General features: G+C 44.0%; 1 protein-coding gene across 2 annotated transcripts in view; it reads right to left on the reverse strand.

Moving 5' to 3' along the window:
- gulp1b (GULP PTB domain containing engulfment adaptor 1b) overlaps positions 1 to 25,000 on the reverse strand; it is a 137,249-nt gene that overhangs the window by 33,203 nt on the left and 79,046 nt on the right. For both annotated transcript variants that reach the window (XM_063211520.1, XM_063211519.1), the window contains exon 3: positions 1,439 to 1,503. In XM_063211520.1, coding sequence (XP_063067590.1) covers positions 1,439 to 1,503 — 65 coding nt within the window. The remainder of the gene's footprint in view (positions 1 to 1,438; positions 1,504 to 25,000) is intronic.

A 25,000-nucleotide genomic window follows, 5' to 3' on the forward strand; every position in this document is an offset into this window, starting at 1 on the left:
ATAGATTAGTGCATTGCAGCCCTGTAACCTGAATAGGTGTGCAGCAGTTAGAGCTTCTCTTCATTTCTGCTCTTTTGTTCTTACAAAAAAAGTGTGAGTCACTGGTGATCCCATCTCTCTTTTTTAAGACTCAACACTCCATCTCTCTCTCCACCCAAATCCTAGCTTTGCACAATCGTTCCGATCTAAAAGAGAGCATGGATTCTATCCCTCAGCAAGGGTTCCAGATCTTGAGGGGTGGAAAGTCGATGACTGCACTTTGTTTGAATGGATACACCTGACACGATTGGCTATGGGCTACGTATATGCCACATGACACATTCGTAATGTCCCATAAACAGCCATGGCCAATCGTAAACCACAATTTTCCTACGAGACATTACACAGGTAGCCTCCAGACGATCTCACTTTCTCTTTCTCAACATTCTCTCTCCCTCCTTCTACATTCCATGCCATTATTCTTTCTTTCTCTCTTGTTCTAAGTTCCATGCCAGAATGCTTTCTTTCTCCCTTGCTCTAAGTTCCTATGTGACAAACTATCCCCCTCCTTCTAACTTCTATGCCAAAATCTCTCTCCCTCCTTATATGTTTCATAAAACACTCTCTCTGTCTTCCCAAGTGCCATGCCATATTCCTCTGCATCCATACATCTCTCCCTCCTTCCATACCAGATTCTCTCTCCCTTGTTCCAAGTCCTATGCCACATTCTCTCTCCTTCCTCCCAAATTCCATGTCCTTATCTATCTCCCTGTGGCGTGGAACAAGGGAGGAGGGAGAAGTGAGAGAGACTGTGGCATATTCCAGGCCACATGATCTCTCCCTTGTTCTAAGTCAGGGGTGAGAAACCTTTTTCATTCAAAGGGCCACTTCAAATTGGTCCATGGTGCCATACTATTAACACAAACCAGGATCACTTCACTTTACAGTAGGCCTATATTGAAGGTGGCCAACATCACAACACACCACACCTTCAGTAGATCCCCTGAAAATACAACGTTGTTGTATTGCAAATGGAATTTCTAAGATTTACAGGACATGTGATATTTCATGTGAAACTGCATAACATTAAAATAATTAAAATAATGCCACATTCGGTCCCCTTCCTACCAAGCCATCATGCCACGGTCTCTCTCCCTCCTTCCAATAGTGATCTTGCACCACTAGGTGCCCCTGGCAACATGACAGCCCCTCAGGCAGAGCCTGGGGTACCTGCGTCTGTGTGTGTGTGTGTGTGTGTGTGTGTGTGTGTGTGTGAGAGAGAGAGAGAGAGAGAGAGAGAGAGAGAGAGAGAGAGAGAGAGAGAGAGAGAGAGAGAGAGAGAGAGAGAGAGAGAGAGAGAGAGAGAGAACGTGTGTGTGTGTGTGTGCGTGCGTGTGGGAAAATACTGTACGCTTGCATGTGTGCGCGCATACAGGCATGTGTGTGTGAATAGTCCTACCTTAGCGTTGTAAGCCACATACTCCTTCACCAGTGCTTCTGGCATTATGATTAAGCTGGTCTTATCTGAAAGAAACACACACACACACACACACACACACACACACACACACACACACACACACACACACACACACACACACACACACACACGCACACGCACACGCACACGCACACGCACACACACGCACACGCACACGCACACACGCAAACAGAGAAACACACTTAGTTTTGTCTACCAGCTGCAATCATTTTCCAATTTGATAAGCATTGGAGCGTGATGGCATGTCTCACTGCTTCAGTGTCTCAAAGTGAACATCTGTTGAATGTTTGTGCTGTTTCTACAGCGTTTCACTGCAGTGACAACTACACTGACTTGTTCTGTCACACGTTGAGGACTACAAATTTCAGGAAACCAAACCCGACTGATTCTGCAGTAACTGTATGTGCTGTAAAAGAGGATTTTGGGGTAGTTCAGATACTGCCAATGCTTCTCATATTTGGGAGGCAGAGGCATTGGAGTGTGAACACACCCTAATGCTAGGGACACACAGCAGGTATAACGAGCGAGGTGAGGAGAGGCGAAATACAGTGTTCCATTCTGACAGCTCAACTGTCATCAGGTCGTCACGGTGAATCAAATGGTGTGAAACAGTTATGTTTTTGATTTGATTGGCCACCGCAGGCGTAATTCGCTCCTCATTTGCATAAACGTGGTTGAATAATTTCGCTTCGCTTTGCTCCTGTTCGTCTCATAGGAATAAATGGCGAAGTTTGCTTTGCTTGGCCAAATTCGTGGCGTATGTGCCCTAGGGGTGAGGAGCAGGCATTGTAGTGTGCCGTCGGTGTAGGAAGCCTTTGCAGTATGAACACTCCCATAGAGGTGGGAAGACATTGCGGTATGAACACTCCCATAAAGGTGGGAAGACATTGCGGTATGAACACTCCCATGAAGGTGGGAAGACATTGCAGTATGAACACTCCCATAAAGGTGGGAAGACATTGCGGTATGAACACTCCCATGAAGGTGGGAAGACATTGCAGTATGAACACCCCCGTAGGTGTGGGAAGGCATTAGTAGTGTGAACACTCCCGTAGGTGTGGGAAGCCATTGCGGGATGAACAGACCTACGGGACCGGCATGGGTGAACAGGAACAAATGCAACAACAAAGGGGACAACAATGACCAGAGGCAGAGACAAATGTTCCCAACACACACACAGACACACACACACACACACTGACAACAGAGGGGCGGAAGAAAAATGTTCCCAATTTTGCTGTAAATCCTGCAGGACCCTCCACATAGACAAACAGGCCTCTCACACACAGAGAGAGAGAGAGAGAGAGAGAGAGAGAGAGAGAGAGAGCATGTGTACGTGTGTGTTTTTGTTACGGCTGCTCTCTGCTTCACAAATCTTTATTTAAGTTCCTTCTCTGCCATGTTGTGTCACATGCATAGGAGGAGAGATTGGATATTGTGGAGCTGTGGAAAACTACACAGAACAAGATCTACAGCAACGCATGAAGAGAGCGAATGAACCGCCATACATTAGGGAAATGAGCAAGGAGAATGTCTGTGACCCCAAAAAAATGAATTCTGCTGGCTCAGCAAACAAGAGTCACCACCAAGAAGCACTTTGGGTATTTTTAAGTTTGGAGGTTTCAAAAGAGACGTCGACACCCCTGAGGCCAGACTGGAATAAGTGTGAGAGCGACTTCTCTCCTCCTTTTCATCCCTTTGAAGTTCTTCTCTTTCTCTTTCTCTTTCTCTTTCGCTTTTCATGCATCCTGTTTCTCTCTTCCTTCTCTGCTTCTCCTCTCCTGCACTCTTTGCTCTCCTCCTCTCTCCTCTCCCCTCGTCTCTTCTTTCCATCCCTATTCTCTTCATTCCTCTGCTTTCCCCTTCTCTCCTCTACTCTCCTACTTCTCTCCTCCCCTATTCTCTTCATTCCTCTGCTCTCCCCTTCTCTCCTCTCCCCTTTCTCTCCTCCCCTCTCTTCATTCCTCTGCTCTCCTCTTCTCTCCTCTCTGGGCTCTGGCCTTGAATCACAAATCCAGCTGTTGCCATTGTCCTCTGGGCACTAATCTGGGAACAATGCCCTGTGTGTGTGTGTGTGTGTGTGTGTGTGTGTGTGTGTGTGTGTGTGTGTGTGTGTGTGTGTGTGTGTGTGTGTGTGTGTGTGTGTGTGTGTGTGTGTGTGTGTGTGTGTGTGTGTGTGTGTGTGTGTGTGTGTGTGTGTGTGTGTATGTGTGTGTTTGTGTGTGAGTGTGTGTGCGCGCGCGTGTGTGCGTTTGTGTGTTTGTGTGTGCGTGTGTGTGTTTGTGTGTGCGTGCGTGCATGCGTGCGTGGGTGTGTGTGGGTGTGTGCCAGAATGACCATTGAGCACTCATGCATCCATACCACTGCTGTGTGTCCAGTCACCTGCTGAGTGTCCGCTCTGTGGACCTGTGTGTGTGTGTGTGTGTGTGTGTGTGTGTGTGTGTGTGTGTGTGTGTGTGTGTGTGTGTGTGTGTGTGTGTGTGTGTGTGTGTGTGTGTGTGTGTGTGTGTGTGTGTGTGTGTGTGCGTGTGCGTGTGCGTGTGCGTGTGCGTGTGTTCATTAATTTGCCAGTGTCCAGTGTGAGCATCCATGCATCTAGACTACTGCTGGGATCCTACTGTGTGTGTGTGTGTGTGTGTGTGTGTGTGTGTGTGTGTGTGTGTGTGTGTTGGTTTGTGTGTGCGTGTGAGTGTGTGTGTGTGCACGCGTGTGTGTGTGTAGTTGCCTGATGGTGGTGACGGCACTTGTTATGTCTCTGCAGTTCTCCTTGACCGGAGCTATGGAGAGGTCTGATCTGAAGAGTTCAGCTGTGTGTGATGGAACACTTGCGTCACTGCTGTCTCCTACTCTCAGGCCAAATGTGTTTTCCGCCTGTAAAGCAGACCAGTTCCTTCTCCAACACTGCCTTGGTCACTGAATCGCAGGTCAAGTCTGGTATGACCAGACAGATGACCCATGGTGGAGCCGTCTGCCGCGTTCTTCTGTTCCGGGATGGAACGGTTCTGTCACGCTGTGTCAGTTTGTGTCGTCACTTTTGTCACAGATGGGAGTGACTACCTGCTGCTCTGATGCTGCAGAGGCCTGAGGATGAGGCGTTTTGGGCCGTTTGGACGCCCTGTATCAGGTTGACCTGGTCAATGAACTGCACACTGCTGACAGACAGTCTTCTGGTTTGTGTGATGAAACACTTCCCTTACCTCCACCCCCCTCCAACCCCCTAACAAAAATTAACCATGGCAAATCATGGCTTTCATCTGGTTTTTTTAGCATGGTCTGTGACCATGGTTTAAAACCATGGTTTTCATAGTAAAACGATGATTAAACTACTGTTGTCAGGAACCACGGTTTTCATAGTTACCCATGGCTATGCCATAGCAATACTACGGTTGGGTCAGAGTAGGTGTAGCCGTGCCAGCCGTGGGACTGTCAGTCATCGACCATGGTTTACCATGTCTGTTTCATCGGGTGTACTTTTGCTGCGTCGGATGGCCAATAGCTAGATAGCAAAATATAAATATCCAATCAAAAAGCTGCTCCTTGACATTTATGGTGACTTTGTGCATATATGGTACAGCAATTCCCACATTCCATTTGACTTTGACCTGGTCACACTTCCCTCATGACGAAGTTTGAGTCTGAGTCTGAGTAGGAGTCTGAGTCTCTGTGTGTGTGCGTGTGTGTGTGCGTGTGCATTTGAGTGAGTGTGAGCGTGTCCGTGTCCGTGTGTGTGTATGAGTCTGAGTGTGAGCGTGAGCGTGAGCGTGAGCGTGTCCTTGTGTGTGTGTGTATCATGTTGTTCATTCCACCACCCCAGCCTGCCTCCCGTTCACCTGCTCAGGGGTGGGAAAGTCTCTCATCTGCTACTTCACTGGGGACACTGTTTGTCTTTGTGCATCTCCTACCTATAAAAAAGCTCCGTGTCACTTTGACCTGGCTCCTGCCGAGTTCTGTTGTTTGTGATGGAACATTTTTTCACCACACTGTGTGTGTGTGTGTGTGTGTGTGCGTGCGTGCATGTGCGTGTTCTGGTCTCTGGGAGGGAACAATTCCGGTCACTGATGGGAACGTCAGTCATCTGCTGTTTCATGTCTGGGGAGACATTGCATGCCTTTGTGCATCTACTATAAAACTATTCTGTGTCACTTTGACCTGGCCACTGACTCACAGCCGTCAGCCATTGAGAGTTCTGGTGCGTGTGATGGAACACTGCCTTTGCTATGAAGGGGAGGGGGAGAGAGAGAGAGAGAGAGAGAGAGAGAGAGAGAGAGAGAGAGAGAGAGATAGAGATAGAGATTGAGAGTGTGTGTGTCCTGCTGTTCATGATGGAACAGTTCCCCCACCCTGCCTTTCCTTGACCTGGTCAGTGGTGAGAGTGTCCATCTGCTGTCTTTCTCCATGTCTGCTGGGTAACAGTGTGCTGGCATTTTTGCTCATACAACAGAAAACTTTCCATTGTCCTCCATGTCCTTGGACTAGTGATGAGGCATGGTGCCATAGAGGTAGGAAATAAGACTATAGAGTGCCCACAGTGATAGCGGACAGCACCAGAAAATGGCAAGCGCCACCACCATCTTGAGTAGGTATCAATGGAAAACATGCCAACCCATGTAAACATTGAATACTATACTGTATGTGAATATGACATGACATTAATCAAGGACAAGGTTTGGACTGTGTCTAAATATCCACTTAAATCATATGACGCGCAAAAATAAATGTTATAAAAATCACTTAACATTAAATTTTTCAGATTTTTAGCCACCTATTTCAAATATTGTCCTTGTAGGTCTATTAGTGTGCCGATGGATTTTTTTAAACATAATTAAGCCAATTTTGGTGAGCCACTTATCCATTCATTTAAATTGCACAAGATTACCTTCAAAATGACTAGGAAAGCCATGAAAAGTGGCTTTTGAATTCACACATGGAGTGGATGCTTTATCTCTAGGGAGACCTTGCTTGTGTTAAATTTTGATGTCAAAGTAGCCTAGGTAAAATTGGAAATAATATCATGTGATTTTGACTGATTTACTGATTTTTTACAACATGCCAGTTTTGAATATTATTTTTCAAAATGGATATATTTCAAAGCTTTGGGGTAAAAATGATGAGTGTTTGGACCTTGCTATAGGTCTATTAGAAGAGGAGTAGTCTGCTGCTATTCCACTGTGTTTCATCTCTGCTAATGGAGAAAGGAGCAGGATCGACTCTGCTGTGTACTTGATAGGGTGTGTGAGTGTGTGTGTGTGTGTGTGTGTGCATATGCGTGTGTGTGTGTGTGTGTGTGTGTGTGTGTGTGAGAGAGAGAGAGAGAGAGAGAGAGAGAGAGAGAGAGAGAGAGAGAGAGAGAGAGAGAGAGAGAGAGAGAGAGATAGCTTTTCTCTCTGTTTTGTAGGGGCTGTATTACAAAGTTCACGAAGTCCTTAGCAAGCTCGGCTGGTTTCACTGCAGACCACAAAGGCACTTTCCCATCTACACTGACACACACACACACACACACACACACACACACACACACACACACACACACACACACACACACACACACACACACACACACACACACACACACACACACACACACACACACACACACACACCATTGTCCTGTCCTCATCCGCTGTGGCAAGGAGACACTTAGGTTAGAAATGAAACTGGTCTGAATTGATGTCCCCTCGTCACAAGCTGAGACTGTCTGCTCTCTCCCTCTCTTTACTCTGCTATGTGAAGAGACAGTTCTCTCTCTCTCTCTCTCTCTCTCTCTCTCTCTCTCTCTCTCTCACACACACACACACACACACTAACACTAACACTAACACACACACACTCACACACACAACACACACACACACACACACACACACACACACACACACACACACACACAACACACACACACACACACACACACACACACACACACACACACACACACACACACACACACACACAGAGAGAGTTTTCCCCTCTCGTTGTCACCATTGTTCATCTCTCTCATTCATTTTTCTTCTTTCCTTCTCTCTATGTCTTTTCTTCTCTCACACACTTTCTTCCTTCCTCCATCTCTTTTCTTTTCTACTCTCTCTTCCACTAGCTCTATCTTCTATTCCTTTCCTTCTTAAGTGTAAGCAGTTGATCTCTTTCACTTCCTTTATTCCTAATACTTCTCTCTAAATCTTCCTTTCCACTCCTCTTTTGATAGCGTCACCGTGAATGTCAGGGAACAGCTCCCCATTGGCAACATGTCTGTAGACTCTGATCCATGTCCAATGTTACAACGGCAGTGCCATTACTATCTTGGTAGCAGTTTGCTATTGCTTAATCATTCAGACGGCCACTTGGCAGCCTAACAGGAACTATCAGACAGGAAACGTTGTACGTAGTGGTACGTAACATGTTGAAATGGGCTTGATTTGTGGACAGGTTAATAAGGTCAACCCCTTTCCCCGTGCAGTGTTGCCAATTTAGTGACTTTTGGCCGTGTCTGGCGCATGTGTGCGTGTGTTTGTGAGAGAGGCTGGAAAGACTGCTGCAGTTTGTGACGATGATTAGAACGCTTGGCAGACTTACAGCCAGTCAGCAGATAAGAAAGAGAGATACGACATAACAGAACTACATGAATAGCGCTAAAAACTGGCAAGTTAAACCATTTTGTCTTGTTAAACCGTTTTTCATGCGTGGTCTGCTGTAACTTTGGGTCAGGCCCTGTGAATTGGGAAAAGTCCTTTCTTTAACAAGAATCTTGCAACATTTATCCAAAAAGCACAAGTCCCCCCCTCCCTCTCTCTCTTTCTCACTCGGACAAACATAGCCTACCAGATACAAATTCATTCAAACACACGCGCACACACACACACACACACACACACACACACACACACACACACACACACACACACACACACACACACACACACACACACACACACACACACACACACACACACACACACACACACACAAACACATACACACATTTCTACTGATCCTTTCTACTGATCACAACCATACAGAGATGCAAAGTGGAGACAAGAAAAGTTCTTGCTCAAGAGTTCTGAGAAAAGTCATGTGAAGATTATCATCTTCCAAAAACACGCTTTTATCTGCTTGCTTTTATACATGTTTTGAAATGCTGTTTTAAGCCTGTTTGTTTTATACTTATACAATAACATGTTTTGATGTCTCTGAGTAGTTTTTGACTACTTGCTGCTTAGTGTTAGTGTTAGTGATAGTTAAAAAAATCATGTCCGCCCACAAAATTGATATCAAATACACATGACAACGCATGCATGCACGAAAGATGCATGTGCACACGTATCCTGCAGTAAGCATATCACTGTCCTTAACCAGATTGCTGGTTTTGTTTGTATGAAGGTAATTTGAGGAGAATTCAGTATTTAACACACTGAATACCGGCGATGCTTACGGAATTATGTCGTAGAATACCGGCGTTCTAAGCCCTTTTTTGACGTTTTTTGTAGAGTCACAGAATATTATGTGAGGGTGCCACTGAAATATGTTATGGCTTGTTTGAAAGTGGAGACTTTGCCTTTGTTGTGAGTGAAAACCGTGTGTCTCTACGAGCTTTTATTGCCAAGCAAACCTAAGTTAAACCGATGCGGGTACCTCCAGAATTCTGCAAAATTCTGCAAGAAACGGAGATAATAAGGTTTTTGCGAACCAAGCGCTGTTTCAGAATGTCAAGCTTTTAGAAGGGGATCAGTTGGTATTGATATGAAATTATAGCTGGCACAAAAGCTCAGCTTCATGTTGTCCTGCTCAGCTGTCTTGACACACCTCCTGTCTGACTACCTTGGCCAATCAAAAACACGCATTTACGTACGTCCAGGGCTTCACAGGCTCACAGCAAAGTTTGCTCTGCAAGTTATAGCCGAATGCCTTTGCATACATGAAAGCGCCGCGGTCTTCAGTAACACGCACAACGAAGGATTTTTTCACGCGGGCCTTTTTAAAAAAAAAAAATACTGTGAATCATTTCTGTTTACAACACAGTTTCATTCGTCCCTCATGCAGGTGTCTATGTAATGAAAAAATATAATAAAACAAAATAGGAGCAGAGATAAGAATTTAAGAGTACTGTGAAATTGTTAACGCATAGACAAAAAGGGTCTAAGAGGGTAGGCTGTGCATTTTTCCCACACACACATAGGCGTACACATTCTACATGAGGGATGCTGGTCACAGGGCCAGTTTTTCAAAATTCCTCCCATTAAAAGGGCTGAACAACATATTACACATTTACTGTATGTCTATATTCACATTCATTACACATTCATTTCTATATGCAGCCCGATGTCTCCTCATGCCGTGTCAATGAAGGCCTGTCACCTAACTCATTACAACTGTAAAACAAAGTCTGGGGAGTGTTAGTAAACTCATCCCAACTGTCCCTTCTCTGAAGGTTTTTTTTTATTGCTCCCAAAACCCAAGTTAACTACAACAACTTGACTAGGCTTTTGATCCCTCTGTCTTTCAAGCACTTTTGGTTTTCTCTATAGGATGTATTTACTCCAGGAGGAAAATGCGAACGAAATCGTAATTCAAATCGTTTTTAACAAAAACGGAAATCGTAAAAAAAAAAATTTTATTATTATTATTATTTTTTTTTTTTTACATTTTCGGAAACTATGGCGGCCAAATTTCAACAATGGCGGGCCGCCATAGTTTCCACCATGTATGGGAAACACTGTGGTATCTCTGCCTAGGCTTGGTGTTGCTCACAGTCGAGGACCGCAGTATCAAGACAAACTTCACAGCGACTAGACCCAGGGATGTGTGTGTGTGTGTGTGCGTATGTCAGTATGCGTGCATGCGTGTGCGTGTGCGTGTGTGTGTGTGTGAGAGAGAGAGAGAGAGAGAGAGAGAGAGAGAGAGAGAGAGAGAGCGAGAGAGAGAGAGAGAGAGAGAGAGAGAGAGAGAGAGAGAGAGAGAGAGAGAGAGAGAGAGAGAGATGAAGACAGAAACTGACTAAGCGATTGAGAAATATCTGATAAAAGTGGAGGGAGGTCACTCTCAAACTATTTTGCCAGAAGCAGAGTGACAACTGAACGATCCACAACACAGAGCGCTCATAGAGGAGATATGGTAGACATGTACACAAGGGCATTTTTCTTGTTGATTTTCATCTCTGGTGTCCACCACAGTTCAGAGACTACAATTCTGACTCTGACTGAAGGTGAGAAATTTTGGCACTCCAGCATCACCAATAAGTGGGACAATGTTTTGTGGTACAGAATTGTTGCAGATGGTGATGCACTCTTGGTAAACTGCTCACAGAATGGGGTCTTAAAACCAGACAACTATGCAGTCCGTTGTGGTGATAGACGTAGGTTCCGTCTGGCTATGTTCCCAACCGTTTCTGACAGTGGAAACTACAGGTTCGAGCTCTGGAGCAACGGTAGCATCACAGAAAATCAAAGCTTCCATATAATTGTTTGCACAAACAATAATGGATTAAAAGAGGATTACGTTCATTTTAGTGGCAGTGCTGTTGTTTGTCGCACAGATTCTCCTCTGAGGCAGGGGGACAGCATACAGCTGTTCCGAGATTATTCCACAAAAGGGGCAAACGAGGTGTTGGTCCTGGATACCAACTCCTCACTGGAGCCGCTGGTGGAGGACCTGAGGGGAAGACTGCAGGTGGATCTCAACACCTCTCAGGTCACACTGACAGAGATCACAGGCCGAAGCGATTTTTATTGCATGATATTCAGAGGGGCACAATGCCAAATAATTTACAAAATTCACCTGCTCATTAAAGTCACATATGTCTATGTATATGAGGAGGACAATCTGACACTTTCGTGTGACATAATGAAGGTTATCGAATACTGGGGAAATGGCAGGAGTAGCAGAGTGGAGCTAAACCTCACAGAGACCGGGAACTACTCGCTCAACATCACTTCAGTGTCAAGGCAACATGCTGGAGTTTATCAGTGTTGGGATGACTGTGGGGTAACCATCAACTATCGCCTCTATGTCTGCCCCAAAGTAGTCCCACTGAAGCGGTTGTGGTATTCTCAAGGAGAAGGAATCATCCTGAAGAATACTACAGAGCTGAACCTATCACATGTGGAGGGGATGCAACTGCACCAAAAGAAACACCTAGAACAGAGTCTTCTCATTCTAGACACTTCTGTTAACCCTGTGTTCATTCATGAGGATGTGAAGGACAGAATGACTGCATACAGCTCTAGTGATGCTTTGATCATATCCAATCTCTCAATAGAGGACAATGCTGTGTACACATGGAGAGCGTTTGGATGGTGTGGGGAGGACTACCATTTGTTTTGTTATGAGGGACGCATCCACCTGCTGTACAAGGATCCATTTGGGGTGAACTCTCCATTTTACACAGCACATGCCTCAGTGCTGGGCTGTGTGCTGCTGGGGCTGGTAGCTGCTGTGATCTGGGTCAACCTGAGGAGCAGAAAATGGCAGCAGACCCCTAGACATCAGAGACACCCATAATGTTGTGGAGGTGGCTGAGGGCCAAGTGTGATCTTAACACATTCAATATCAGCCATTTTTTTGGAATTTAGCTGTACACTCCCAGCCAATTTCATAATTTTTTGTCATATTTTGAACAGCCACCGAATATTTTGTCTTCAACCCACAGACACATGTCAGGGCTTGTTCGAATGCCCAAACACTCAGCTGTCTGTATATTTTTGTTTCTAGCTTATTCCATTCCGAAGTTATTCCACTTTAAGCAAGCAAAAGTGGAACTTTAAGGAGTTTTGACTTTGTAGGTGTTTTCATGATCTATGTCAGTTCTGTTCATCACATTATTACGAAAATCACACAGAATGTCCATTAGAATGTGTAGATTCAGAATCCAATGGGGGGAAGAAGAAAAAAAACACGTAAAAACGTAATTTTACGGTTTGGGAGGCAAAACATATTTTTACGTGACTTGGTATGGTAGTGAATGTGTTAACTTCCTACATTTGTGTATTTGTGCATGTGCTATTTTTTAACGGTACTTTCACTTTCTGTAAAAAAAAGTGCTTTTGTGTAAATGATGGTACTTTTCATCACTTCGTGCCAGCTCTTATTTTGAATAATAAACTTTTCATTCATGCATCAAGTTTGCTCTGGACTGTAATCTGTACTTATATTTCAAGTAATTCATGCAATAAAAGACGCAAAAATCATCCCAAAATCTTGACATTGACTGGATCATTGGATGAAATTGTTGAAAAAGAATATAGGCAATACTGCCGTACTAAAAAAGGATGCAGTAACTGCATATCTGGTCGAAATTGAGTTTAGGCCGGAAATGGGCTTTAAACTACGTCTGTCTTGTGTCAACAAATTTGGTCCAACTTTGTCCAGTTTTAGAGACAAATCATGGCAAAAATGCAAACTGTCACTGCGCTTTTTATTTTAAGAGGTTACAGGCCAACTCTTACAGGCCAAAAACGCACTTGAAAAGAGGCATACGTGTCAATGTTTGAGGTGTTTGTTGTTATCGGCCATAAAAACATGCACCTTACTGTATGTGGTGCACATTATGTGGTCCCAATCAACAAACCCAGCCGCTGTTCTGTCGAGATGTGTTGCCTCGTCGAGATGAGCGACCGGTCGCCCTATTCGATAGTGGTGTTCTATCGATTTGCGATGCCTCATCTAAATGAGCGACCTTGATTTTCCGCGGAAGGCGTTTCAATCGGTCCACGTAGGACTGTTTTAATAACCATTAGGCCTACTTTGTTTATTTCACGGACAGGGGTGTGCAGTCGTTCGTGCGGAGTTTAATAAGAACGTGCGGCTGCACTAAAAAGCCGTGAGCCTCTCGTTTGAGCAAGTTAAGAAACGTGCCACATGAAAGAGACTGAGTTGAGTTTGCGCAAATACTGGAGAAAGTGTTTGGGATCAGGGCCTGGCTACGGGTTGTTTAATGCAGTCATTTGCTGTTGGTTTGGTTTAAATGCGACGTGGGCTTGCAAGGCAAATTGCCACATTAAATCATCTGCTATGGGGATAAACAAGCGCGGTTTAGATATTCCCAGATAGCAGATAGCGTATTGTGGCTTTGTTTTGGCAGATGTCTGTCTTTTAATGACCGGAATCATATTTTCATAACATCCCCACCAGTGCATTTCTTATTACCATGTTCAGGCATTTTACAATGCAGTCGATTCAAATTCTTGAGTGAAAAGGGTGAAGGGAGCATTTTGACAGCTCGATCAGAGGTGGCGATTTTTTTCCATTTTGCAAGGAGAACGCCTCCTCTACATAGTCTTTTCTGAACGATGTTACAATGTTCGAGGCTGAGTGTGTGAGCGATTACGGTTATGCAACAAAGTAGCAAATGTTCGAGGCCACGCTATTTCGCAGATTTTCCAATGATCTGCTGGATGATCCACGCAATTTCCCGTTTTCCCCCCAGGGGATATATCGTAACTTTCAGTCCATGACAGTCGGTGGACAGGCTATAGGCTAACTAGACTATGGATGACTGGTGGTAACCTCAGGAGGACATAGGCTACAGTTTGAGTCACCAAAGTTGACAGTCTCAGGGGATCCTATCGTAACTTGCGGTCTCACAATTCGATGGGCAATCACCCGCGAAAACCACCGCGAGGGTGTGCGCATGCTCAGTAGCGAAGAGAATCACATCTCGACGGGTCGCTCATATAGACAGGACACCGCCTCTCTAACCACCAACCCCCCCCCCCCCCACCACCACCACACCACATAAAATAGCTTGCACATGCACACAGCTGAAATCATTTGCACTGATCAGGAGCATGAAGAGATCCAAGATAAAGGCAATACTATCTCTTGCTCAATAGTTCTCTGCAGCATGTTCTCAGGACTGTCATGCAACTTTGTGGTTTGTGTGTGTGTGTGTGTGTGTGTGTGTGTGTGTGTGTGTGTGTGTGTGTGTGTGTGTGTGTCTGTGTGTGTCTGTGTGTGTGTGTGTGTGTGTGTGTGTGTGTGTGTGTGTGTGAGTGTTTAGGGAGACGTGAGCAGACTGCTGTGCTGTGCTAAGGCAGAAGAAAAGGTCTCACAGTGGGGTGTGTGAGTCTGTGTCCTTGTGTCTGAGTTTATGTGTGTTAACACACTGGCACTACAAACACACCAGCAAGTCTACAAACAAGAGCACACATATTCACCCCACAGCACAAACACCTACACAGCAGCGAAATGTCAAAGGGAGGGGGAGGGGCACGAGGGATGAGACGAAGACAGGTATCAAATTCGCCTTAAATTTTAAATTGACAAATGTTATGCACAATAGTAGCCTAATATACTGTGACAGTTGTGATATCTGTAAAAGCTTTAGGCCATTAAAATAAGGTTATATTGTAATTTATATAGGCCTACACTGAAACACAAAATAAATGAATTATTTATTTATTTTTAGATTATTATTATAGTAAATTTGACACATCCCCTGCTGCTCTGACCTTTGAAGCTCTCCATGTACATGACATTCAGCCTGAGAGAAATACTGTATGTTACCTCCAGTAATACAATACTTCATAAATAGATACCCTGGCTTATGCTCCTATATGACCATTTAATATGATTAAAAGGTTAGATGGCAGATGAAGTGTCTTTAGCGCCCAAAAGCCTGCAGCTTCAGTAAAGCCTCTATTGCATAGACTTTAAGTGTACTGATTCGATTCCTCTTACTTTTTCATATGTCTATGGCCTTGTGGATATATATGTATAATTTTAAAATGCATTGTCTTGGTGCAGCCTTAATATACAGGGATTAAAGTTTTCCGTCGCTATGACGGATTTCCGTCAACTGGATTTTCGTTTGGACGGATTTCCGTCTTTATAATTCATGTCAATTAATTTACAATTTTTACTTTCCAACTGAACTCAAATCGAGAGCACTCCTGGTCATGAGAAGGGAAGGAGAGGTGTGTTTGGTGTACGGATTTAGTTATACACGCGCCATCACCGGTGGTGTCATACAACAGATTCACTCAGTAGTTTTGAGCCATCCCCTTTTCTTCCGTGTTCCAAAAAAAAAAAAAAAAGTACACGAGCGGTCAGCAATTCGGTTGCGGCGCAGCGCGAGAGATTAAAAAAAACAAATAGCCAACATTGTTGCTGATGGCAGAAAAGAAAATAAGTGTAATACTATGTTTAAAGTGCCATGAAATGACAATCATTAAATGAGTTGGACTGATATTCCAATATGGGCTAATAATGCATACCGGTATGCATGGAATGCATAGCTTGAAGAAGGTAGGACACGTATGTTTCCATTATCATTGCACCTGCCGTGGCGGATAGTTAGAAAAAAATGAATAGTTTACTTCGACTGCGCATGATGTCCTTTTCATGAAGGGGTTGCCTTTTAAGCATTGTGACTTTTACTAACATTATTCATAGCTCTAATGGGACGGCTATCATTGGCAGCTAGCTAGGATATGCCATGCGTAATACCATGCCTTTCATCCTCAAAGTTTAGCGCGTTTGACTGGCTACGTGTAGAACTAGCTCTAGTTGTCTTTCTGACAACGGATAATGTACAGTCTCATTTGTAATCATAGCATATTAACTTTGTTGTTGCCGATATATATTTAAGAAATGGGTTGCATTTTACAGGGGTCACGGAGGATATCCCTGGCAGAGCCAATATTTTATGCCACGTCTTGCTCTGGGAAACAGTGTTCTGATGGGTGGACTCATGGTCAATAAATGCCGTTTCGGTGTTTCTTTCACTTTCAAGGCTTGTTGTAGGCTACTGTGTGATGCTATTTTTGCTAACTGGAGTAGTGTGCAGCAACAGTTGTGTGTGTGCTTGTTTTTGAGTGGCTAAACGTCTGTGCCCATCTTCTCGGACTACGCTTCGTTTCAGTTCAGTTATTTGTGCACTGCGCACTGCGCACTCAGGACTGATGGGTGGGTGGTTTGTCTTGATTCGAGTGGAAAGTTGCGCGACAAGCTTGGGAAAGTGTGTTACTTTTGTTAAACGATAGACGTATGTCTGTGACTGTGTCGTGTCCGCTTGTAGGAGAGAACACGAGTGCGTGTAGGAATCGGGGACGTTTTTTAAATCAATGGTAAGCGTGTGCCTGGCACCGCACATCGAGAAGCAAAAAAGTACCGGTAGCCATAGGTTTTCAAAACGGTAGAACACAAGAGGTAGACTACAGGATGAATAGTGAAAAACATACAAAATAACCAACAACTAGTTTTCTCCCTCTGATTGCTATGACCAGTGCATTATTTTTTTTTTAAATGTCAGAAATACTGCAAGCAATGCGCACCAGTGCTTTCACCAGAGCAGTGTTTGCCCATTCTGATGGGAAAGAAAAATATAGCCTACTACTAAAAAAAACCCATAATGGGATCACTGTATCAACGCATTGCAATTCCAACTCAATAATTCTATGATATCAGCTAGACCATTTTGAAGCAACACTCATTGTGAATCCATTCTGCATAATGTTGTGAACAATTCATAAATAATGGGTAGATATAAGAGGAAATAACCAAAACATGAACCAAATTGCAGTTCAATGTTTGCAGTCTGATATAGTATCCATTATCCCTCCATTCTCGGCCATTTCTAGTCAATCTGGTGGCCTAGGCCTGCCCCTTTCCCTCTTTCCTTTTTCTTGTATTTAGAAATTGGCATCTGTAAACATAGCATTGTAGGCCTACATCTGATTGAGCACATCTGATATAGTACCTACAGGTACATTCATACTGAGTGTGTATATAGGCCTACTGAGTGTATAATGAATATTCATTGTTAATGTGAAGTGTAAAGTTTTATGTTGGTTGAAGTTCTGATTTTGTGGCACTTTTTGGTTTTACTGGCGCCCTCAAGACATAGGCCTACTCCGCTCTAGGCGACTGCCCTGTCTGCCTATGCCTAGTGTTGGCACTGACACCGTTCCTTGCATAAAACCAGTGTATGTTTCGTTATGAGGGCAGAGCCTGGCTACATTGGTTTTCGTTGGGTTACGGAGTGATACTCGATCGGGTGCCTAACCGGTAAAAAAAGTTCAGTCAGATGACTTTTTTTTGCTTTAATCCCTGTAATATATAAAGTGAACTGTTTGATATGCTGGTCTATAACAACAACAACAAAAAACACCCGTGTTTTTTCATCCAAGTTCAGCCCAGCCTGCCGCTATGACCTTTGAAGGTTTATTCACTATATATATCATTCTACAATATATTGCATAGCAACTCTGTATCGACTACAACAACAATAAAATGAACAAGTATCAACTGCATGTCACCCTGATGAAAGATAGACATTGAAGAATGACAAACTAAAAAAAAACTTTAACATTCAGCCGTATTATCACTTCATATTCATAGGATGAGGTTAGATACATACGACCTTTGCATGCAAGACTCTGAAGTCTTCGATGTTTTTTCACACCCAGTTAATTATAACCATAGAGAAGCAACAAGACAAATGTCAGTATAATGACAATATCTACTGTATATATGCTGCAAAGCTATTTGCTGGTACTTTCTTTTAGAAATCCAGATTACTGACTTTTGGTTTTGACATTTTCTTCTTCATTTTATGCCTTCATTTTTTTGTTCCACGTGCCATTCTCTTGTGCTTTTTATCTGTATATTTTATCTTTTATTTCTTATTTTTGGAAAGCACATTAAATTGCATTTGTGAGTGAAATGCACTATACAATTAAAATTGCCTGGCCATGCCTATATAAAATATGACCGTGTAACAATATTAAACTATATTGAGATGAGTGGCCACACTGTATAAGGCCACTTTAATGACACGCCTCTCATCTGGACACTAAAAGTCTAATGGAATGTGACTTCTTGTAAATTCCAATGATTAGCTGACAGTGGTTTAATAGGTGCATATTAAAATCGGCCTGTACATGACACCCGTTATAATTTTTCAGCCAACCACTGTATTAATAGTGCATATGTGAATAGTATCATTTACAAAAAAATGATTTGTATAAAATATGTAATGATGTACAGTAAAGTGACATAGAAATGTATATTATAACAGTAAAAATGTAATGTATTATATAGGGCTATAGTTTTAGCTCCTCTAGTGGTATTAGATTACAAGAGTTGAAGGTGCCTATTCACTCTTCAAACTGCAGGTGTCTCTTATGGAATAATTAGATTTGTATCAATCAATTTCATGACTTAAGGTACAGTACCCATTAATAATAAAATATAGTAACATTTAAAGTAACATAAAGACCTTGATGGGAAGTTTTGAATAACTTCAGTGACTTTCCACTCGCCTCTTGGCTGCTTTTGCAAGCCAGAGTCTGCACAGACGTACTGTATACGGCGCAACGGGTCACTCACTGATGGCACTGAGGCCATTTTGCTGTTGAGTGGAGGTGATGGTGGAAGAATCTTCAGCTACATAATTGCGATACAGCCCAGCAGGCTACTGACAGATGGCATTTAAGTGAGGTGACGATGGTGGTAAGGACTGAGAAAGCCCATGTACGCACACACACACACACACACACACACACACACACACACACACACACACACACACACATCCTTACATACGCACGCACGCACGCACACACATGCACACGCACACGAGGACGCACACACACACACCCATGACACACATGCATGCACATAAGCAACCACACACACAGCCATGCATGCATTCATGCACAGACACAGACACATTTGTACATTTACGTGAACACACACACACACACACACACACACACACACACACACGCACACACACACACACACACACACACACACACACACACACACACACACACACACACACACACACACACACACACACACACACACACGGTAGACGTTTGCCGTTCGGGGGCTGGCAGTGGTAAGGGCATCAGTGGTGGGGACAGAGAAACTGATTGGATCCAATCAATTCCTTTGTGGCTGAAGTGCTGTGTGTGTGTGTGTGTGTGTGTGTGTGTGTGTGTGTGTGTGTGTGTGTGTGTGTGTGTGTGTGTGTGTGTGTGTGTGTGTGTGTGTGTGTGTGTGTGTGTGTGTGTGTGTGTGTGTGCGTGTGTGTGCGTGTGTGTGTGTGTGAGAGAGAGAGAGAGAGAGAGAGAGAGAGAGAGAGAGAGAGAGAGAGAGAGAGAGAGAGCAAGAGAGAGAGAGAGAGACTTGTGCTTTTCAGATAAATGTTCTCTAATTGCGAGACACTACTCTTGTCAAAGGCTTAAGTGGACTTAAACTTCCCCCAACTCACAGCTATCGAGCGCACAGGCCCCAACCCAAAGTTACAACAGACCACACTTAAAAGCGTACAAACACGTACAAAAGCACAACACAACACCACACTGTTTAACTTGCCAGTTTTTAGCGCAATACATGTACCAGTATGTGCTATGGCATATCTCTCTTTCTTTTCTGCTGACTGACAGTGTGCCCAGTGTTCTATTCATCGTAGCAAACTACAGCAGCCTTTCAAACCTCACTCACAAACACACATACACATACACGCACGCACGCACGCACGCACGCACGCACGCACGCACGCACGCACGCACGCACACACACACACACACACACGAGCCTATCTGTCTCCCTTTGGGTGCGCCTGTATTAGCAATATAAATAGGAAAACGTTAGAGAGCAGATTAAAGCTAGTTTATAATGTATACATTATAGCTACTGTATGAGTATGTATAAATACTATATTAGCTCTAGCACATGATATTACATAGCGATTACACCAGTTTTTCCATTGTGCCTCATCATGTGGACATGGTTGTTGCTTGGGGAAAAAAACCTGACAACCTTAACAGAAAACCTCCAAACTTGATCAAACTAGCGCAAAATCAGGCATAGGCCTATCGCTCTATAGTAACTGTAGACCAGTTACTCAGTGAAGTTACTTGTGTTGGAAGGAAACCACAACAGTTTTTTTTTTATTCCTAGCCTACTTTCACTTTGGCCACCTCTGTGTATTTGCAATATGAATTGGAGACACTACCATGTGGGGATGGAATGGAATCAATAAAATGCCTGGGCATTTTCAGTGCCTCCCTCTAAACTGTGAACTGGTGTCTAAGTAAATACAAACAAACCCAACACCATACTGTAGCTTCTGAAGGCTATCGTGAAATGCCCAGTCTTGCAGATTACCAGTCCAGGTTTGGATGCGACAAAGCAGACAATAGCTAGTTTCTGTGTGTGTACGGGTACGTGGAGGTGTTGAACTGAATGAGCGAAACCCAAATGACCCAAAGTGCGTTCAGGCCGACTGAGAACGGTGCCATGTTCACACCACAATTCTGAGTAGAAAGTTGGTGCAAACTAAAAATGTTTACCCCGCATGTTCATCCAGATAACACACAGTCACATGGAGAAAAGTTCAGAGCCCGGTATGTACACCAGTGGTTCGTAAGTAAGCACTTTAGTTCCGAACTTAACAGGTGTGGGAATGGACAACTTCAAGAAAGGTATCATTTCTGTTGGTTATACTGCCCCCTGACTGACACTGATGTCTTCCGTGCTCTCTTCAGTAAGAGCTCATCCAGTCAATCTCTTGTTGCGATGATTAAAGCTGTGTGCTGTGCTGTGCTGTGCTGTGCTGTGCTGTGCTGTGCTGTGCTGTGCTGTGCTGTGCTGTGCTGTGCTGTGCTGTGCTGTGCTGTGCTGTGCTGTGCTGTGCTGTGCTGTGCTGTGCTGTGCAGTGCTTTCCTGTCCTGTGCTGTCCTGTGCTGTGCTGTCCTGTGCTGTGCTGTGCAGTGCTTTCCTGTCCTGTGCTGTGCTGTGCTGTGCTATGTGTGTGTGTGTGTGTGTGTGTGTGTGTGTGTGTGTGTGTGTGTGTGTGTGTGTGTGTGTGTGTGTGTGTGTGTGTGTGTGTGTGTGTGTGTGTGTGTGTGTGTGTGTGTGTGTGTGTGTGTGTGTGTGTGTACTTGTTATACCACTGTTGTGAGGACCAAAACCTGAATTTATTTTGGTTGTGAGGACATTGTGGTCAGTCCTCACAGCCATTAGATATGTTGTTTTGTTGTTGATGAAAAAGCTAATAGTGCAAAACGCTTGTTTTGGATATTTTCATACAAATGTTATTGTTGGTATTATTTTGCAAAATAGTTAAATGAGATCGTTGCTGTGCAAATATGTAACTTTGTTTGATGTTCGGTCAGGTGTTCCTCAGCTGTTTTCTTTGGTTTGTCCTGTGCTCTGTTCGGGTTGTCAGATGGGCTTTGAATGTCTAGCCTGGTCCTGACCATCCCACTACCATTTCATTTCGTATTCATGGTCTGGAGGTTGTTTGATCTGATGCGATTGCAAGCAGGAAGGACATTTTCGGAAAAAAATCAGGATTTAACTTATAAGTTGTTGAACAAACATGTCTGACGTCTATCTATGGCGATGTAGGACCGTTTAACAGACATGTCTGACAGAACATCCTACCGTAGGATAAAGTTACAATGTATGACCGTTTGTCAGAACACCGGCGCAAATCCTACCGGTCAACATCACTCCACAAAAAACAGGCACCAGACTTTGTGCAGAGCCAAGTCTCTTGGCTGAAGTACGCAGGATGGTGCGCAAGGCTAATGAATGTCAGGTATTCTGTGCGGTCCCGTGCAAGGCTGGACTGTGACCAAAAAACAGCTTGGGCATTTTGGTCATAGACATAACCCCCCTAATTTTCTACACTAATCATCTGATTCATATGCAGTCCTCTGTCTATATTACTACAAGACATTATCATGGGTCACCCCAACTAAATTGAGGACTCGTCTCTAATGGAAATAAAACAATCAAACAAAAAACAAAAGCATCTTTCCTTGAGGACTGTCGGCCAACCGGGAAAATGCCCTGTTTGCCACATGACCAGTCCAGCCTCGGTCCCGCGTGGTTTCTTAGGTGTGCCATCACAGTCAGGTGTGGCGTGTCTGCCCGCGGTGAAGCATAGAAGAGACAGATGTTCTTTCTCCTCCTCTCTGGATGATCCCTCTCTTCCTCTGTGTCTACAGATGCTCATCCTCTACCGTGAGGAGACCATAGCAGCTGCTGTCTAGCCATCCATCTCAATTAGACACCCCCCATTAGTGCAGGATGCTGAAAACCCGTAGATTTTTGTTTCTGCCTCCTTCTATATCTTTTTGCTTGTCTTTCATTACTTTCCTATTATCCACAGACGACAGGAGGGGATGCCAGAATCTTGGAATTTTGGAACATATAGTACCTGAAAATGGCACAGACGGACCGAAGATAATGATCAACTTATATATTATTGGGGTGTTTTTGACCCTCAAAATGTTATATTTGGGGAAGCAAAAAGGTCTGCCCGCACCCCATTTCCTATGCCTATGTCTATGTCTGTATCTAATTTGCTCTCTCTGTAAACTTTTCTCCTTCACATCCTCTTCCTTTCCCTCTCCACATTATTGGTGTGGGGACTAAGCATTCTCTCTCTCTCTCGCTCGCTCTCTCGCTCGCTCGCTCGCTCGCTCTCTCTCTCTCTCTCTCTCTCTCTCTCTCACTCTCACTCTCACTCTCACTCTCTCTCTCGGATTCTCTTCTTCTTTTATTTACATTTTAAGTATCTGTTTCTTGGCACTCCGTTCTTCCATGAGTTGGTAGTAGTTTGCTGAGGTGGTTTGCAAGAACAAACTTTAAATCAGTGAGTCTCACTGCATAAAACACAGACTGTTGACTTATTAAGCCGAAGCCATTACAGCAATAGACAATTGATTTAATTGGTCCCGCTTTTTAAGGCTACATTAGGCCATTGCTATAGACAATTTATTTCAGTGGTCTCCCTTTTTAAAGTTACATTAGTCTCTCCTCAGGCTCGGTTGTGTACTGCAACTTCAAACAAAGAAAGCGAGTTGTAATTTAATTGCATGGATTCTGCGCTTTGTGGCCGAATGCAAATTTCCTCGGTCTCGCTGCGTGTCTACTTCACTCGAGTTGAAAAGCAATCCTGTCAATTGCCACAAAAAAAAGAAACTATATTATATTTGACGGCGATCAGAGGGCGTAAATAACAGTTGAAATGAGCACTGCAGTGTGAATAAACCCTCTTCAAGATGCCGTCACACACAGAGCAGGCAGCGCCTTCAGAAGCCATTATCTCCCTTCTTCTAATGAGTGAGTGTGAAGGAGAGAGAGAGAGGGAGAGTGTGTGCCTGAGTGTATGTAGTATGAGCGACGTGAGTGTGTCTGAATGGTTGTGTGTATGTGCATGGATGTGCCAGAGGAAGAGACAGAGAGAGAAGGAAGAGAGTGACACTGTAATATTGTGAGAGAGGAAGAGAGAGAGAGAGCAACAATGTCCTATGAGGTGGAGGGCTAACGGAGGAGGGTTTGAAGAGAGAGAGAGAGAGAGAGAGAGAGAGAGAGAGAGAGAGAGAGAGAGAGAGAGAGAGAGAGAGAGCTGAATAGAATATTGAAAGCGGCCCACTCTAGTGCAGTCTGTTAGCAAAGATAAACCAGACCCCAAAAACGCACACACGCACGCACGCACGAACGCACGCACACACGCACACACGCACACACAGAAGACTAGAAGTGGATAGGGGCCTGATTGAAGTGCATGCTTTGCCTCCATGTTGACGCGTGTAATTGCAGAAGCAATTCAGCTCTAGGAATGCTCTGATTAAAACACACATACGCATACACACACACACACACACACACTCACACACACACACACACACACACACACACACACACACACACACACACGCACGCATGCACGTACGCACGCACGCATGCACGCACACACACGTATGCAGGCACGCCACGCACCAATGCACGCACACACACACACACTCTCTGGGTTACATGCACATTTTGCAGTGTGTGTGTATGTGTGTGTGTGTCAGTGCGTGTGTGTGCGTGTGAAAAAGACACATTCTCTGATGTGTTTGCGTGATCATATGCACACATAAATGCACACATAAACGTGCGTGCGTGCGTGCGTGCGTGCATGTATGCATTTATGTATGCATTTATGTGTGCATATGATCAGATCTGTGTATTGCACGAATTTGTGTGTGGGTGTTGAGATGCATGATTTTGTCTGAATATATGTGTGTTTGTGTTTGTGGTTGTTGAGAATTACATTGTTTTTACATAATATTTGTGTATATGCTGATGTGTTTCTTGTCACACACACACACAGGCCTGGACTGGGAGAACCAAATGGCCCGGGCATTTTTGGCCCAGACCGGCCCCTCATAATCAGCGGAGCACATGCGATTACTTATTGACCAAGCGGCCTATGCGAAAAGGCGCAATATTCATGCATGAATCTCTCTTTCAGCTACCAGAAAACACCAGGAAATGTGTGCTGACTATATCAACTATTTATTTAAAATGAATCTTAGTTTGGGCAGTGGTTTAGAAATGCAATAGATGACCACACTCACAGCAAAAGTAATCTAGGCCTACTCTACTTCTCTCTCTAACTCAACCTCATCCTGGCCTGGTTTGACTAGATGAGAAGAGGGAGATAGATTATTTATCACAATGTATGCAGCACTTGCAAAATATTCAAATTAATATAGTATTCAGTGTATTGTTTGT

This window comes from Engraulis encrasicolus, chromosome 12 (genome assembly GCF_034702125.1).
Source record: "Engraulis encrasicolus isolate BLACKSEA-1 chromosome 12, IST_EnEncr_1.0, whole genome shotgun sequence".
Lineage (NCBI taxonomy): Eukaryota > Metazoa > Chordata > Actinopteri > Clupeiformes > Engraulidae > Engraulis > Engraulis encrasicolus.